General features: G+C 41.5%; 1 protein-coding gene across 1 annotated transcript in view; it reads left to right on the top strand.

The window, feature by feature from the left end:
- The window catches only part of LAMA4 (laminin subunit alpha 4), a 151,842-nt gene that overhangs the window by 35,786 nt on the left and 97,446 nt on the right, over window positions 1–18,610 (top strand). The window contains exons 3-6 of the mRNA XM_040350260.1: window positions 8,159–8,286; window positions 11,286–11,366; window positions 15,446–15,660; window positions 16,755–16,855. Coding sequence (XP_040206194.1) covers window positions 8,159–8,286; window positions 11,286–11,366; window positions 15,446–15,660; window positions 16,755–16,855 — 525 coding nt within the window. The remainder of the gene's footprint in view (window positions 1–8,158; window positions 8,287–11,285; window positions 11,367–15,445; window positions 15,661–16,754; window positions 16,856–18,610) is intronic.

Raw genomic sequence — 18,610 nt, 5'->3', positions numbered from 1 at the left:
TATCCGGCCCTTGGAACCCTATTTCATCCATTCACTCCAACACTTGGGCACTTGTCCTCTCATTGACACCAACAATTGGGTATGTGTTCCCTCATTGACACCAACAATGGGGCATGTGTTCTCTCATTGACACCAATTGGTCATGAGTCCTGCCACGGACATCGACAATAGAGTGCAATTCCTCCCAATGACACCAAAAATAAGGCACAATTACTCCTACTGACACCAGCAAGGGTTTTAATTCCTCCAGCGGTGGGGTATGGTTCCCCTGACTGACACCAGCGATGGAGCATGGTTCCCCTGACTGACACCAGCGATGGAGCATGGTTCCTCTTGCTGACACCAACGGTAGGGCACGGTTTCTCTGGCTGACACCAACGGTGGGGCACGGTTTCTCCGACTAACACCAGCGGTGGGGCATGGTTCTTCCGACTGACACCAACGGTGGAGCGCGGTTGCTCCAACTGACACCAAGACATTTTCTACTCCCACTGGCCTCAGTCTGCCCCAAACAGTCTCCCCCCAAACAGTCTGAAGGACAGTATACTGCCCCTTTGTATAAAAAGTTTGAAAACCCATGGTCTCTAGAGCATCAAATACCTCTAATGTGTTTCAGGGGAGAGGCTTGTGGTCCAACTCTAGAGATTGCTGCAGCACACGGTATTTTAACCCTTGCTGCAGCACTTATTAGTCAAATAAAAACTAAAAGATCAGATGTATCACCATAATGGTGTATTTGGGCTTTCTAATATGTATTTAGAGTTTGGAGAACCTGTAAAGCAATCAATATAAAATAACATAAAATTTGCTTTTTACAAATGTCATACTATTTGTAGCTTGTGTATTCTCAGCTTAAATAACATCTCCTAATTGTGGTAATAAAATATTCAGACAAATAGCAATGCACAGATAACAAAGGAACAATTTCCATAAGTGAAGAAAGTCACAATGTTGCTGGACTGCAGCCAAACAAAATCTTGGTATGGTCAGTAAACCACATATGGATGTTATTATTCTCTCTCTTTATATACACAACTATACACACAGTGTGCATGTCTTTGTGTGTGTATCTAGTGGTGCTGTTTTGAGCATCACCTCCCTGTAGCTTTTTCTTGACCAAGTAAAATGACAGTTAACCTACACAACATTTTGACCACATTAGTGAACAACTGAAGTTGTTTTTCAATTGCAATGGAAGGAATTTATGTGAATTCTTTAAAAACACAAAAGGGCACGCTCTCTGCATGTGGTAACAGCTGGAATTATCAGAAGAATAGATAAGCAATAAGCAATAACAAATGTTTGAATTTTATTTTGCAACCTTTCCAAGTAATGCTGGCCATAGGTTTGAATCTCGGCCTGTTCAGCAGGGATTTGATCCATTTATGGGCAGGGTTCCATTGATTGACTTGGGTACAACCAGGACTTTAATTCAGGGGGAACTTGGTGGAACTCAGTCCCACCACCTCTGGCTCAGACCCTTTGGTACCTGCTCACCACAATCAATTGAAAACACAGAAGTGACAGCTCTGCATTCTGTGTGTAACCCCCCTGAACTCTGCACTCTGTATGTAATGCAATCCTGGTATTTAATGCCCCTTTCAGACCTTCCTATTGTTTGTGAAATATGACCACACCCACTATTTGATGTGATTTGGAGGGTGTGTGTGGGGGAAGGGGTTTTAGGGGGTCATGATTGAGTTCCAGCACCTTTTGTTTTGGGGGAAAAAGCCCTGGGTACAACCAGCATGTTGGATTTCTAGCATGTGATTGACAGCGGCTTTCACTGAAATCACTGCTGGGTACACTAATCCCATCAACAGCATAAAGACAATTATCCACAGCACTGTCCCTCTTAATTATATGCGTCTTAACATATAACAAAATAAAAACCAAAGTTAAGTCTCTTAATTCCCAGCCATAAGTGCACTCTCTTGTTAATAAATTTTACCAATTATAGAGCCAGATAACATTCATGCTCTGTGGGCCTGATCCTCAAAAGGGATACGCCGGCGTATCTACTGATACGCCGTCGTATCCCTGTTTCTATCTATGGAACTGATCCACAGAATCAGTTTCTCATAGATAGGCAGAAGATCCGACATGTGTAAGGGACTTACACTGTCGGATCTTAGGATGCAGTACCGCAGCCGCCACTGGGGGCATTTCTCGTTGAAATGCCGCTTCGGGTATGCAAATTAGCACTTACGGAGATCCACAAAGCTTTTACGCTTCGTTTTTTCTCAGTAAGTATTAGTTTGCCGTCGCAATATTAGGGCTGCTTTTACAAGGCCTAAACTGTTTAGGCCTTGTAAAAGTAGACCCTTCTATCCCGCGTCGCTGTCTTTTTTTTTCAAATTTTTTTTTTCCCGCCGCAACTCGTATTTTTTTTTTTACGCCCGTCGCGATTCTCAAAACCCGGCGCAACGTAAAACCGCACAAAGCACGTCGGAAAAATGACGTCGGGAGCATGCGCAGTACGTCCGGCGCGGGCCTAATTTAAATGGGACTCGCCCCTTTCAATTAGGAACGCCTTGTGCCGGCCGGATTTAAGTTACACCGCTCAAAATTTCTAGGTAAGTGCTTTGTGGATCGGGCACTTAGTTAGAGATTTTGCGGCGGTGTAACTTAAATGGAAAAAGTTACGTTGCGCCAGGTTTTTGAGGATTAGGCCCTGTGACTCTTGTGATCACCCCCCTCTGTGCTCCCGCAGTCAGAGACATTTGAACCTCTGCTGTTAATCAAAAGAGTCCATTACACTTATACAGTAGATATCTTCCCTCCTGGGTTCTTCCATATATGCCATCACTCCTCAGGTTTTCTTGTCCTCGCTACCTTCAAAATAGACCAGTACTACTCAATAGGACAATTCCATCCATTAAAATAGTGATATTGTGTAGTAACTTTTATTATATAAAAATATTACTCCAATAATGCACTAACTTGTATACAACTTAAAACCACTTCTAGACACAGAAGACCAGCCTAGGCTTGTGTTCCATGGGCCAGAAGTGCCCACAAGGGGGGCTTTTTTTTCTTTAAGTAATTGAACTGTAGTATCGAATGGTACTGGTGCATTTTAGAGCACAAGAAGGAGCAAGGACATGAAAATCTGAGGAGGGCTGGAGTATATGAAAGACCCTGCCAGGGGAGATATCCATAAGCGTAATTGACTCTTATGCTTAACAGCAGAGGATCAAAAATCTCTCATGAGTGCAGAAGCATGGAGGGGGGTAGGCACGGAGGAATGACAGGAGTCACAGTGGATGAACAATATTTGACACTAAGATTGGTGGACTTTATTCACAACAGAGTGCACTTATGGCTGGGAATTAAGAGACTTTACATTGGTTTTAATTTTTTTATATGGTGTGCCAAATATAATTAAGTAAGAGACAGTGATGAGGAAGAATGTCTTTATGTTGTTGAGGGAGCTTGATGGGACCCATGAACAGCGAAAGTGCAAAAAAGGTAGTTACAGCTTATAGTATTGATTATTAATTTTTGAATGTATTTCTTATTTGTTTATTTGCTTTAGAATTGATTGAAATTAGATTTAGGCGGATAGCGTTTTTGTGCAAATTGCACCAAACCCACTATGGAGATATGTTAACCGGCTCCATAGTGAGCTGGTCAAAATCTCCTGCTATTGCGAATTGGATGCGGTAAACCGCATCCAATTCACAATGGTGTGAACCCAGCCTTAGGCCTCGTACACACGATAGGATAGCCAGAGGACAATGGTCTGAAGGACCGTTGTCTTAGGCCCCGTACTCACGACCAAACATGTCTGCTGAAACTGGTCGGCAGACCAATTTCAGCAGACATGTTCCCTCTTGTGTACAGCCGCGCGGACAGGATTCCAGCAAACAATTGTCTGACAGACCGTTTCTGAGCAGACAACTGTTTCCCGGACTTGCTTTAAAACAGTCCGCTGGAAACCTGTCCGCCCGGACATGTACGGTCGTCTGTACAGACCTACCGTACATGTCCTGCCGCCCGCCATCCCTCGCATGCGTCGAATGACTTTGACGCATGCGTGGAAGCATTTTCAAGGCAGGCCGCCCACGCCGGCGCGTCATTGTCGCGGCGACACCGCGTCATCGACGCGTCGACACCGCGGACACGCCCCGCGTATTGTTTACGCGCGGTCTTCTGTTCGATGGTGTGTATAGCCATCGAACAGAAGTCCCCGGGCAGTCCCCGGCCAGACATGTCCGATGGAAACGGTCTGCAGACCGTTTTCATCGGACATGTCCTGCCGTGAGTACAAGGCCTAAGGTTAACCTATGAGGCTGACTGATGGTCCTTCGTGCGTACACACCATCAGTTAAAAAAACGATCGTGTCAGAACATGGTGACGTAGAACACAACGACGTGCTGAAAAAACGAAGTTCAATGCTTCCAAGCATGTTCCACAGGGCTTAGGAAATATAAGCAATGAATACAAACGTGTGATTGTGGAGCATGGGATAGATTTGGGGGAGAAACAAAATTCCAGTCATTAAATGAGGAGATCACATTTCCTTTATGTAGGGTTATCATAAGGGGCTCTGATTGCTCATACATCTTGCAATTATAATTAATTTAAATAAAACCAATCTGACTTAGTATTTCTCAAGAGACGAGTCAAGGCTCGTACACACGACCGAGAAACTCGACGGGCGAAACACATCGTTTTCCTCGTCGAGTTCCTTGTTAGGCTGTCGAGGAACTCGACAAGCCAATTTTCTCCATTCCCGTCAAGGAAATAGAAAACATGCTCTCTTTTTGGCTCGTCGAGTTTCTCGGCAGTTTCCTCAACGAAAATGTACACACGTGGTCGTGTCTACGAGGCCTCAGGCCTCGTACACACTATACAAAAATCAGAAGGGAAAATTTGTAAGACGAGCTGTCTGCAGATTTTCGGATCATTAGCTATGATGCTTTTGACAGCCGATTTGACTTTTTCGACAAAAGCTTGAAGTGCAGGCTATAAAATTTTTGTCGGGTACAAACTCAACGTCTGATTTTCGGATGATCAGTACAGAAATCGTCACACCAAAGTCGAAAGTACAAACACGCATGTTCAGAATCAAGAAACGACTGGGAAGAGTTTGGTCTTGTAATCTACTGTTCGTAATCTAGAATTAACATTTGTGACGTGGCAATTGATAAAATGCTGAAATTCAGCGCACATTCTCATCTTATGAAGCTGCTTTGCTGGTGATACTGATGTAGTTATTGCCAAACGTATTTTAAAAGGCATTTATTTTTTACGGTCTGAAAATCGCAAAATCAACGCTCACCAAACTTCTACTAACACAAAATTAGCAGAAGGGGCCCAAAGGGTGGTGCTTATGAAATTAACTTCCTCTTTATTTTCTCATAGTACGTCACTACGTTCGTGTTTGTCAAACGACAATTTGCGAATAGTTAGTATGCTAAACAAAATCCTGTACACGCTTTTGACAAAAATCAGACACTCGGTTGTACAACAATCAAACCGTGTGAACGAGGCTTTCTGCCGTGTACACACGATCGGATTTCTGATGGGATAAAATCCTGACTTCCATCAGTCTTGCCTACACACTATCAGACTAAATTCCGACCGCCCAAAACGCGGTGACGTAAAACACTACGACGAGTCGAGAAAAATGAAGTTCAATGCTTCTGAGCATGCATCGACTTGATTCTGAGCATGCATGGGAAGTACCTTTATTATCTCCTTAAAGTCTAACTATGACAATGAAATTACATTGCTTGCCATCTATGACTATCATTAACACAGCAGTTTCATTTATTTGAATCCCACTGTAACAGTTTTATTATATGTTGATTTTGCCAGTAGATTGAATATTGTTCCACTTCCTGTAACAGAGTGGCAGTTCTGATTGTTCTGCAGTGAAATCACACAGCAGCATTGTGACCATGTGGACAGGATAGTCTAATGCCCTGTACACACAATAGGAATTTTCTTATGGGCTAAAATCTGATGGAATTTTCTGACAGAATTCCATTCAAGCTGTCTTCCATCAGTCTTGCATACACACTGTCAGACTAAATTCCGACCGTCCAAAAGGCAGTGACATAAAACACTACGATGAGCCGAGAAAAATTAAGTTCAATGCTTCCGAGCATGCGTTGACTTGGTTCTGAGAATGTGTGTTTTTTCTCCGTCGGAGTTGCACACAGACGATAGGAATTTCCTATCGTTTTTTTTTCCATCAGAAAAAAAATAAAACATGTTCTTTTTCTAAACACCAACGGAAAATAGTCCGATGGGGCCCACACACAATCGAAATTTCCGGTGAAAAAAGTCCATCAAATTATATGAGTAAAACTGAAATTTTGTAATCTAAGTAATTTAATTAGTGTAGCACTGACCCCCGAAGGAGCTGCTGGTTTGTTTTGGGCGGCACGTTACCTCTGTGACTCCGCCGTCTAGGGTAGTTGATGAGAGCCGTAGTAATGGAATGTCCACACAGCAGGTGTCTTTTTCTTGTGCTTTTATTTACCCAACGAGGTAGAAACAATAAAACTTGCGGTGAAGAATAAAGATGCAGTAGGAGAAGAAACAGCAGATTCAGGCGTAGCCATAAGGAAATAGTCCTGCTTCCAACAACACTTTGTTTTCTTCTTCACTCCCGCCAGAGTGGGTCTAGTGTACCCGGACAGGCCTCTCTCACTGACCTGGCAGCCAGAGTATCACTCGGAACCATAAGGGAAAGAAGTCTCTGCCACAGACCCTCCCTAGAATTTAGATCATGGAGACAATCCTCCTTGATAGACTTTGTGCCTGGATCTCCTTCAGGTAGTTTGCAGCTAGGTTACCGACTGACAGGTGACCAACGTCCAGCCTTTCAGTGTGTGGTTACCTTGATCCCCGGTGGATTGTCGAGACCCTATTGGATCGCCAGCCTCTCTTGGCTCTCCTCAGGCGGACTCCCCACCGTACAGCTTCCTCTCAAAGGAACAACGCTTGGGATCTTCTCAGGATTGGGGACCCAGTCGATCACTGGGGCCCAGCCACAACTCTAACGTTCCGAACCAACGTGATCCCGGAACCAAGAGCACTGCGTGGCACGCGCACCCCGGCCAGGTAGGCCATAACGCCAGGGCACCGTGGTGCAGTCACCCTAAAGGTGGGTGCCACACTGCAAGACTATAGGATCTATTTATCAATGTTTTCACACAAGATTCACACAACTTTTACACATTTTTCTAACTGAATCTTTTGTGAAAAATGTGTGAATCTTGGGTAAGTCCATGTATCTTGGTGAAAACATTTATTAGTAAAACTCTGCGTGTCTTTTAAGCTCTTTTTCGGGCTATCAAAATGTTTCTTCAGATTGTACATTGAGCACCGCACATGCAGCTCATTGTCCAATCCCAGAATGCCATAAGTGCCGTTGAAAAATAACTCCTGTGCAAATTACCTAGTTATGTCATCACAGACTGACCAATCAAGATGACTGAAAGTGCCAAACCTGGAAGAAGACTCTGAGAGGTCATTGATGGCAGTCATGCATCCCTTTCACTACAGGGTCTACCGTAAGCCCATGCTGTATAAGAAGATGCCATATATCCCCTGTACTGCTTTCTTACAGCCACTACAAGTGTCTGACATTACTGGGTGTGTCAAATACCTTCTTCCCCATGATGCAATATGGTTCCTCCCGCTGGCTTGAACATCCTGTAATGAGGGAGCTGGTATTTGATATACCTGGAAGTGTGAAATACCTGTAGTGGTCAGAGAAAAGTCAACTGCCACTTTTTTTACACACAGGCCTCCGGAAATGTGGCCTCTTATTTTACAGCATGAACTTTTGTTTGACCCATGTAGTGACATGGTCACTTTTTTATATTTGCTGCCGTTTTTGATGTTGGCGCATACACATGTGCCGGGAACATAATAAACAGTCAGTTGTATGATCAAACTCGGCAGGAGCAACTGGTAGGAAAGCTTGTTATTATATTATGTTTTCCTTGTCTTTTCCAGTAAAAAAATAAAATAAAAAATACCTGAGTGAGATGACTGCACAGTACATAGTAGCATTTTGTTTCTCACATGCTATCAAAAATAACACTTGCATCTTTTGCAAAATGATACTTGCGTAGTGACAATAGCTCATTAATCCCTCATTCCATTTTTCTCTTTTTTTTTTGTTTTACACAGGACTGCCAAGGAAATACAACTGGCAAGCACTGTGAGAGATGTCCAACTGGTTACATGGCTAATGTAGTCCAAGGAGTACTAAAATCCTGTCTGCAATGTCCCTGTCCACTGCACTTTAGTTCTAACAAGTATGTAACTTTTAATCCTGTGATAAAACACAATTCTATAAAGATCACCATCTATTTTTGTCCTGAAGAAAGGCTTACATTTAGAATTGTCAGTTAAAAATTTCAACGGCTTGGCAATGATTGTGTTGATTAATGTCTCACATACCTAAAGGAGAACTGTAGTCAAGATGTAATGCATATATAAATGCCTATTACTTTGTCTAGTTCTTGTACTTAGAAATCATATTTGGCAGAAAACTTTTTCCAGAACAGTTTCCAGCATGATATATAACCATAGTCCTTGGGCCAATACAGTGTTTTTATATATTAACTCAGCTTTACAGTGGCTTCTGACCAGCAGCAGCTTTGCTAACTTAAAGTATATCTAAAGCTAAAACTTTTTTTCCAATTTGGATTGGGTAGGGTAGGGTTGAAATGCAGTTATTTTCTTTTCTTTTTTTTTGGCCATCTGTGTTGCAGAAGAGATGTATCTCTTTACTTCCTTTCCTGTAGACTTAACAGGGCATGAAAGCATCCTGGACGATATACCACTTGAGGATAATTCTAAGCAAGCCATTGGCAAAGCCCTCTTCCAGGCCCGTAAACGTATCCTCCATCATTGGAAGGCAATTGAGCCTCCTAAGCTCGGTGAATGGATAACGCAGATGGGTGCTACTTTGCGCCTGGAGAAATATATATACCAACACAGAGGCAGACGGGGGAAATGTGAGCTCCTGTGGGCCCTTTGGTTGAATACCCCAGTGTTTGCCCCGCTCGATCTGGTGATAGACAGACTGTTTCTTTAAGCGGTGTGATGAGGGGTCAAAGGGGGAGGGCACGACTGTCTGCAACCGGACTTCTGTCTTGGTCTGTCAGGGGAGAGTTGCTACGGCCCGGTTGGCTGTATATTTACTGTTTGCTAGTTTTGTGGAATGCAAGAGGGATATATTAGTTAAGTTTATACCATTCCAATGTTTTATGGAATACCTGTTTTAGTTATGTATATGTATACGTATACCTTTGAGGGAAAAAAAACAGGGCATGAAAGGATATTTTTCCAATGTAAGGGAAATGCCCTCGTAGACCATTGTTCTCTGGGGTAACAGGTGCCCCAAAAGATTTCTCCTGTATGCCTGTTCTGGTGACAACTCAAAATTCGGGATTTACTCTGACTTTCATTCCCCATGACACTGGAATCATGCCAATTAAAGAGTGAATATCACTAACAGTGACACAGACAGCAATTAAGAAAATTGACAGTGGTTGTAACCCTCACTGCTGTCTCTAAACCCCCCCCCCCCAAAAAAAACATCAATTGCAGCCTCACTGTGCCCATCAATTGCCGCCACTGGGCCCATCAATTGCCGCCACTGTGTCTATCAAACGCAGCCACTGTGCCCATCAAATGCAGCCACTGTGCCAAAAAATTGTCGCCACTGTGCCATAAAATTGTCGTCAATGTGCCATGCCATCAAACGCAGCTACTGTGCCATGCCATCAAACACAGCCACTGTGCCCATCAATTGTCGCCACTGTGCCATGCCATCAAACACAGCCACTGTGCCATCAATTGTTGCCACACGATCCCTAGAAGTAGTCCCGCCCTCGATGTCGCTTCAGCCAATCAGGTTACCGGTAACCAGAACCGGTGAACCTGATTGGCTGAGACGCCTGTCAGTGTTAACCAGGGAACGCACACCCCCTGCGTCCCCTGGTTAACTATTTGGAAGCTGATTACAGTCCTCAGGCTGTAATCGGAAAGCCTATCAGAGCTGCTGGCTCTGATAGACACTTCCAAAGCCAACCAGCTGCCGTTATTCAGATGGCCGGCGCTCACTAGGGGGCACTACTTAAATCCCAACCCCAGCCAAAACAGTTTTCTTTGTTTTTAATCACAAAAGGAAGAGTCAAAAACCTATTTTGTTATTGCTATCTGGGATTTTCACTTGACTTTTAATTTCTGAAACATCATGACCAGAAAAAAAGCTTTGCCTGAATTTGGGCTTTAAAACAATCTAAGTAAGCAAAGTGGAAATCTTTGTAAATCTTTTGCAACTGTTTTACTAAATGTTTTTCAAAACCTGTTGAAAATATGAATTTAGATTGTTCATCCCATCAAGTACTTAAGAGTTTGTCTTTCCTCTAGGGGAGAGCGCATGATCTCTTCACAGCTCTGATGGGAATAGTTACTTTCTATTTTGTTCCCATGAACAGAATTCTTATTAGCTTGTACTAGAATGAAACAGATGTAACAATTTCTCTTTATTACACCAGATGTCTTATCTCTTAATACAACTTTAGAAAAGTTCTCAAAGTGGATGTGCCTGATTATTGTTACATAGAGACTGTTTAAAGAAACTCCAGCCCGCATTACCTCGGATATGTAGATAGTCCCTTGGTAGTGGATAAGGGTTAATTTCTACTAAAATTATAGATCTGTGCAGGAGCAAATAAAGAACAGGAAGTTCATACAATAGAAGGACAAAAAAGATAATAGGAGGATATCCAGTTATGCTATATCTATAAAAATGGTACAGAGAATCCATCTTAGTTCATAAGGATTTAACTGTGCTATGTTTTCCTGCGAGGGCCCACATCCCTCTAGTTTTTATTATTATCATTATTATTCATCCATCAATTTCTCTTTGTAAAACAGCAATTTCTGGATCAATTTCCCACAATGACATTCACAATACAATTGCCTTATATGACCCCTATGACTGGTTGACCAGATGTTAGATTACAATAAGTTATAATATGTTGACATCCTAATGGTTTGCTGTCTTTCACTTGTCCTTGGAGACTCCATATGTGTTTAGTGTATAAGCATTTGATGATCTTTGTTTACAGCTTTAGAGGTTTTCTCAAGAATTGGTACACCTTGCATGGGAGGCCCAACCTTATTGTTTACACCAGCTATGGAGCTCCTCTAAGCCCTTTTACAAGTTGTACACATAGTACTACTTCTTAAAGCAGTGTTTGTTTGCTAAATAGAAAATACCATTATTCTTTTCCAACAGCTTTGCCCTTACGTGTGCTATGAAGAGAGGTTCTGTGCGTTGTATCTGTAGGGAGAATTTTGCTGGACCCAAATGTGAAAGGTAAGACTGAAAGTCTTTTGTATATCACCTTTCAAAATAAAAATACAGAACACTGATAATATAGATATATATATTGAGTAATGTAAATGTATGCTTACTCCTGATCACTGGACTCCAGTCCTACCTGTCCTTTGGCCAAGAATCTGCACACGCATCTAGTCAGAGCAAATAAATCTGCATCACGATGTGCACTGTATTCACTCAGAGGTGTGGATATAATATTCATGCTGACTCCAGACACAGCTAAATACACAGATGAAATAAATATCTGGGAGCTGTTTTACCTGCTAATGGATTTGCATTTTTGTATATAAACAAAAAGGTCAGTGCTACTACCCATACATCACATGGAAAGCAGAGCTCCCGGGTGCTCGATCCACAGTTGCATTTGCATTTTTGTCCACCTCCTCATAAAGTTTACCCAGCTCTACCCCACAGCACAATTCTGTCTAGAATTTCATTTTCCCTTTCGCTCTCCACTCTTTGACGGGAAAGTGAACCAAGAAGCAACACACTAATTGGTTCCTTTTGATGCTTCTCACTCCCCCTCTGGCTTACCTCTGCTGTACAACCTGTACAGTATACTGCAAAAGGCTGATACCAATTCTCGTACTAAGTCAAGTATTGCACTACTTGCATTTAGAGTCATTTAGAGACAAAAAAATATTTTTATTTAGTAAAAGGTTAGTTATTTTTACTATGCATGTCTCATTGGGGAGATTTCCTTAAAATTTATTTTCTATAAACACAACAGAATTAAATAAAAATCTCTCCAAATTGAAGGAAGTCCCTCCAAGATGGTTTTAACCAGAATAGAAATCTCCATTAAAAGATCTACCCTTGTCATTAATCATCCTGTTCCCTAACGGTTATAACCCAGCACAGTTCCACTACTCCATGCCACGTATCTGTGGAGAAAAAAGTTGCCCTACTAGCTGCCATTCCCTGGCACTTACACATATATTCTGCCATTCCTCATCACCTACATTCAGGGAGCTGGACAGTCAAACCTCCTGCTTTGCCTACATGTGAATTCACTACATGCAGGCTCTAGACTTCCCCTCCACAATCACCACCTTGTCTAAGTGGGCAAAGGCCATGCTGCTTAATGCGACTTGGCCAAAAGAGGGTGCAGCCTGTTGCCAGTGCAACCTGACACCAATTATCAGGCTGCCTGGCTGCAGGATCTCATCCCAGCTTAGGTTTAAATATCTGAACAGGTCCAGCAGCAGGCACATTTTTTTCTGCATCTTCCACTGACTTGTAGCCAATTGCACAGGACTTGTTTCTTCTCAGGCCATAAATTACTGCCCTGTGCCTCTGGACTTAATATTTTGACGTGCCTTGCTTCCACCCTGTTGTTTGGCTGCTTATCCCTTGCTGTGCCCCAGGTTGCTACCACTGGACGTATTCCATTTTACTGCATTTCATTTCCATCCTGTGATGCTGCTGATTCTCCTTGGCTGTATCACAGTAATGTCCTGCACCTCCCTGGACTACTCCTTGCTCTACCCCATTGCATCTGTGTACCCTGCCGAGTCACACTTCACCTATTATAGCAATATTATGTCTGTTTGTTGAACCCCTTAATAAAGAAATAAAAGTCCTGAACAGATTTTAATATTAATGTGTGCTCTGTTCTGCCTATACCTCCATCGCATCCATCTATACTTGTTCTGGTGACAACGCAAAATTTGGTTTCCTTCCTTACTTTCAATACTGCTGAAACAATTTGTGTATTCTGAATTAAGACAGATGTAAGGGTTTAATGCATAGAATTAATACATTTGAATTATTAGTCTCAATATATAATATAACTGGATACTAACATTTATAGGTAAAGTTGATCCAGGGAATATCTGATTGCCTCTTGGGGGGGATCAGGGAGCAATTTTTCCCCTGCTGGAGCAAATTGGATCATGCTTTGCTGGGGTTTTTTGTTTGTTTGTTTTTTTTGCCTTTAACTGTGGGTATATGATTGTGTATATAGGATTGTATAAAAAAAAGTCCCTTTTATTGGTTGACCGAGATGACTTTTTCAACCAGATGTAACTATGTCTTGCAACTCTTCAATACACACATTGCTTAAATTTACACAGTCGTTAAAAGAAATGCTTTTTAAGATGCTTGTGAAATCTTTATAGCATTTTGATGCCTTTTAGATGGCATTTGTAATCCATTACCTGATGGTTTCAGGAAACCTTGTTGAAAAGTTTTTTTTTAAAGAAAATTAAACGCAAATGCTTACTCAAAGAATTACGAGCATCTATAGTGCGCTTAAGTTACGCTGGTATTGGCTTGAATTGAAGCATTTGTCAAGTTGCCATTGCCTGAAAAAGTTTGCTGGCGAGCTAAAAAACAACACAAAACCTTCTTTTTTTTTTTATAATTTTTTTTTATCTTCACAAAGATAATAGTCCAACATAATACCTTTGTCAAAGACATTCCTCCCCCTTAATTCCTCTCTCCCCTCCGTTGTCACCGTATCCGATAATTGTATCCAATTAAAGTGGTTGTAAACCCACTTTTTTTACTTTTGCCTACAGGTAAGGCTTATAAAGAATATCTCCTAAACCTGTACGGTTTAGGAGATATTCCCCTCGCAATGCGCCGCTGATTGCAGCGGCGCATGCGCAGGGGGGATCCTCGGCTGAAGGGCCGGCCCCGCCGACCCATGCCGGATTGAAATCTCCCGCGCGCATGCGCACTGATTTTCATGTGTGTATAGATGGTAAGATTTTTCCAAAACAGTACTTGGCTGTGTAAAATATTTGCAAAGCTTCAATAACATGAAGCAAATGCCTATTCTTTACTACTATGGTAATGAGGCCTTACAAGTAAGGGACAGTAACTAGTGATAAAAGTGGAAATGGATAATTACCTGTTGCTGAAGTCTGTATGCATATACTGTGTTTGGCAGCGCAGCAGTGGGCTTTAACCCAGTGCTGTCACTTTTAACAGTGCTGCTGTACTGTACATAGAGCATGCTCAGTCGATGACCCCAGCACTGTGACTGAGTTGTAACTTCAATTATCCAATCATAGGGAACGCAAATTCCTGTTTACTTATTTCATCTGCACATGATGTGAATATTCACATAAATTATTGTGTGAATATTAGCAACTCCTTTAATAAGTCAGCTTAATTGTTTTGGCATTTTACAAAGCAGGGCTTAACTTAATTTATCAGGTGTATATATATATATATATATATATATATATATATATATATATATATATATATTTTTTTTTTTTTTTAATTTATAATTAAACAATTATTATTAACATTCTTATTCAGCCCCTCCCCCTTGTTTTATACACACTGCTGTTCTACAACACATTTCTTATGTAAACTGTCCCCCAATGACAAAAAGGAACCTTAGCAGTCAAATGATCTATACACCTCCTCCATCCAGACACATTTATGAGACAATGTTACAGATACATTACTCTTGACTTAATCCACTTTCTATAGCTATTTCTGTATAGCAAACAGCTGGAACATTTTACAGTAGAATATCTGCCATGATTTATGCTGATGCAACTTTATTGGGTTATAAAGCATATGGTTTACATCTCACACTCTAAGACCTTCGCGGAATATTTATATTTTATCCTAAATGTGCGTGTGATCTTTATTTTAATTTCAAAGTATATTACCAATACATGGGCTTAAAGACCTGTTGCAACGGAAGTGTTAGCTAAAATGGAAACACTTTGGTAACTGATGATCTGACAAAAGCTAACTGACTTTAATGCACAAAAAAGGACACTTTTTCTGCACAGCTGTAGGAAAGGATATTCCTGCTATATTTCCTTTGCAATACTTATTAATAAATGTTTATAGATTCCAGTAAGAAGCATTTGAAAACGACATAAATGGTAAATAGTGAATTTTATGTGCAACATTTAAGTTACAATCAGTAAGAATTATCTAAACTGCCAACTAGTAAAAATGTTAATGTAGGTATGCCAAACTTATAAACAAGCATAGTTTATTTTAACATTTTACAGGAGGATTTACAATGTGTCCTCATGAATACAGTACAGCTTGTTATGATTACTTCTCTTTTATTTTAGGTGTGCACCAGGTTATTATGGCAACCCACTGCTAATAGGTGGCACATGCCGAAAATGTGATTGCAGTGGAAATTCAGATCCCAACCTGATTTTTGAAGACTGTAATGAAGTCACAGGGCAATGCAACAGTTGTATGGGCAACACCACAGGATTTCACTGTGAGCGATGTGCACCCGGATATTATGGGAATGCTAGAGTGGCTAAAAACTGCACAGGTACAGCTTAGAGACTTATTTCCTTAAACTGCTTGCTTACATATTTATATGCCAGTGCCATGGTCGCTAAAAAAAACCCTGTTAATTCCCTAAAAAAGCCAAATGTCAGGTCCCTACAATAGAAGAGATGTTTTACTCACCTATCCAATGGCCTGTGTCTCCTACCTTTGTTCTGTTCCAGCACTGTAGCCCCGCCAGACTCTTCATTTTGACAATTACTGCTAAGTACTTTAGGAGTGTGGGGATCAAAGGAAAGAACCCCATTGCAATGTTGTTTTCAAAGCCATCCAACATTCTCAGAAGTGTTGAATGCCACAAAATCTGACTGAAGAGCTAGAACAGAAGGAAGGTAGGCTGACATGGGTCATCAGAAAGGTAAGTATACCAGCTCTTCTATGGCAGCGACCTGCCATTTGGATTTTTGTTGTATCTTAAAAAAAAGGTGTTAAAAAAAGATTCTGCCAAACTAAGTAATCCAAAACTTCAACTTAGGCCCCTTCCACACAGGCCAGGCTCAGTTGAAGTCCGCCTACTCAGTGGGGAATCTGTCTGCTGATCCCCACTGAGCAGGCGGGTGGCTGGTCTGTGTCAGCTCCGTTTAGGCAGATTGGACATAGACACAGCCCACTTTCCTCTATGGGTGACCACCTGTCCATTTACACCCAACTGCCATCCGATCTGCCAGACAGATGGGGATCCCCATCTGTCTGTTTTTAGTGGACAAGATCGAATGTCAACGGTTGTCAATGGACTTGTGTCTGTTGAACCCCACCGCTCCATAGAGGAGACTGATTTCCCCATTCACGGTAAAAAAGGGTGAATAGAAGAATCTCCATTGCTGTCTATTGTATAGCCAAACAATGACTGCATTTGATAGGATTTTCCACCTGGCTCAGTCAGTTTCTAAATCATCTTTAGTTGAGCATGGTGGTGCTTGCACGACCACACACTGCTCAAATTTCAACCGATTCAGCAGAAATCTGTTCAAACTCAAGTTATTTATGGCCAGCTTTAGACATTTTATAGGTTTTCATTAAATTGCTGATTGCTGTGACTGCACATAGATACATTCACAAACCTCATTAATATTTCAGAGTGTCGCTGTTCAAAGTGTGGTACAGATTCCTGCAGTGATATCACAGGAAAATGCCACTGCAAACCAGGTGTCACTGGAGTAACTTGTGACCGCTGTCAAGTGAGTATTAGTATCTATATTTGGAGACGTCTAATTATTGGATTGTTGGGATTTTATGTATTCTCTTTCAGCTATAAAAGCTATAATGTTAGACAATTTCTACTGTATCAGTGCCAAACTAATAAAGCCTCAATACATAAAAGTTATTTGAATGGTTTAACCACCCAATGTCATCATGTTACACCTTCTTCTTTTCTCAGGCCATTTTGTAATTTTTGCTGAGATTGTTTGACTGATAATAACTCCATAACACTGTATCCAAATTAATTTTACATAATTTTTTGAGAATGACAGAATTTTATATTGTGGTATTTATTCACCACTTTTTTATTTTTATCATATAAAGAAAAAAAAAAGACCAAAAATAAATAAATAAAACCTGTTTCCCTTTCTGTTTTTAAAACATATCAAATAAAAATGTTAGGGCAGTAAAAACACCAACAAAATGATCTATTTTAGGAAAGCAGACACCAAAGTCAACTCATTTTTTGCATGCTGGTATTAGAGTGGTTAATCGCAACCTGACAGGGTCACTTTAAATATGACTTCAGGATATTCGGTCAGAATGACGTGAACTGGAGTGCAACCAGGATCAGGCATGAGAGGGGAGCCCAAAAGTGTGGTGTGACCTCTTGTCTGGCCTCTGAGGAATAGACTGCTGACCCAAGGATACCTACTTGGCATAAGGGTGAGAGGCCTTTTAGGTAAACGTGCTTGCTGTTTCTGAACTTGGATGCCGCCAGAAGAATCTGCCCAGGATGCTTTAAGATCCTTGTGGATTACAAATACTCTCACTTTGAAAGTAGTGTAAGTTTATGGGTCCCACCACTGTCAAACTGTATATCTGTTCTTCCACTGGCCAGTGGTACAGATAGGCCCTAGCTAGGCAATACTGTTTATTACAGCTGCTGGTGTTCTCTTTTAGAGTTATTTCTCTACTATGTTTTATTACATTGTTGTCAGCCAGGTCATTCTGACTTATCTACCCAGTGCGTTTGGAAAGGCCACTTACAGTTGATAGAAGGGAACAAGAGTCATAGACCCTGTCGGGTAAACCTGTTGTTTATGTAACTGTCTAAGATATTTGTTCCTTTGCAGGGCCTGTCCTGGTCCTAATAAAACCCTTTGCATTGTTACTGGTGTGTTTGTGAGCATCAGTTTCAGATCAGGGCAAGTCAACACTGAGGCCTCGTACACACAGGCCAGAATCTCGTTACACGGGCCAGAATCCTTTCAAAAGAACCGTGGTTCTTTTGAAAGGCATGCGCTCATCACATTCAATGCCGTCGCTGCCATTTTGCTTTACCCTACCTATGCCGTGGAAGCATCGAAGTCATTTCGAGCATGCTCGGGTTTCCACGGCGACAGATAAGTATACACACTCTCGGGTTTCTCGTCGGGAAACAGGCCGACAAGAATCTCGACGAGAAAATAGAGAGCAGGATCTCTATTTTTCTCGTCGAGATTCTGGCCAGATTTCCAGACGAGAAACCTGAAAGCCTCGTACACACGCTCGGTTTACTCGGCAAGAAAGTGTTGCCAGCAGTTTACTTGCTGGTTGTTGCAGAGAAAACCGAGGGTGTGTACGAGGCTTTAGGGATGGCAGAAGGACCCAACAATCCATTGGTTACTACAGAACTTTGGAATGCCTGAGATTAGGCATAATAAAGATGTTCCTGCAAGGTTTATCATTGAGTTTTACCCCAGGGGCGACTTACATTTTTTACAGGAGGATAGGGTTAGAACTGAAGTCTG

Source organism: Rana temporaria, chromosome 4 (genome assembly GCF_905171775.1).
Source record: "Rana temporaria chromosome 4, aRanTem1.1, whole genome shotgun sequence".
NCBI classification, from domain to species: Eukaryota; Metazoa; Chordata; class Amphibia; order Anura; family Ranidae; genus Rana; species Rana temporaria.
This window is presented reverse-complemented; position numbering and strand designations above follow the sequence as displayed.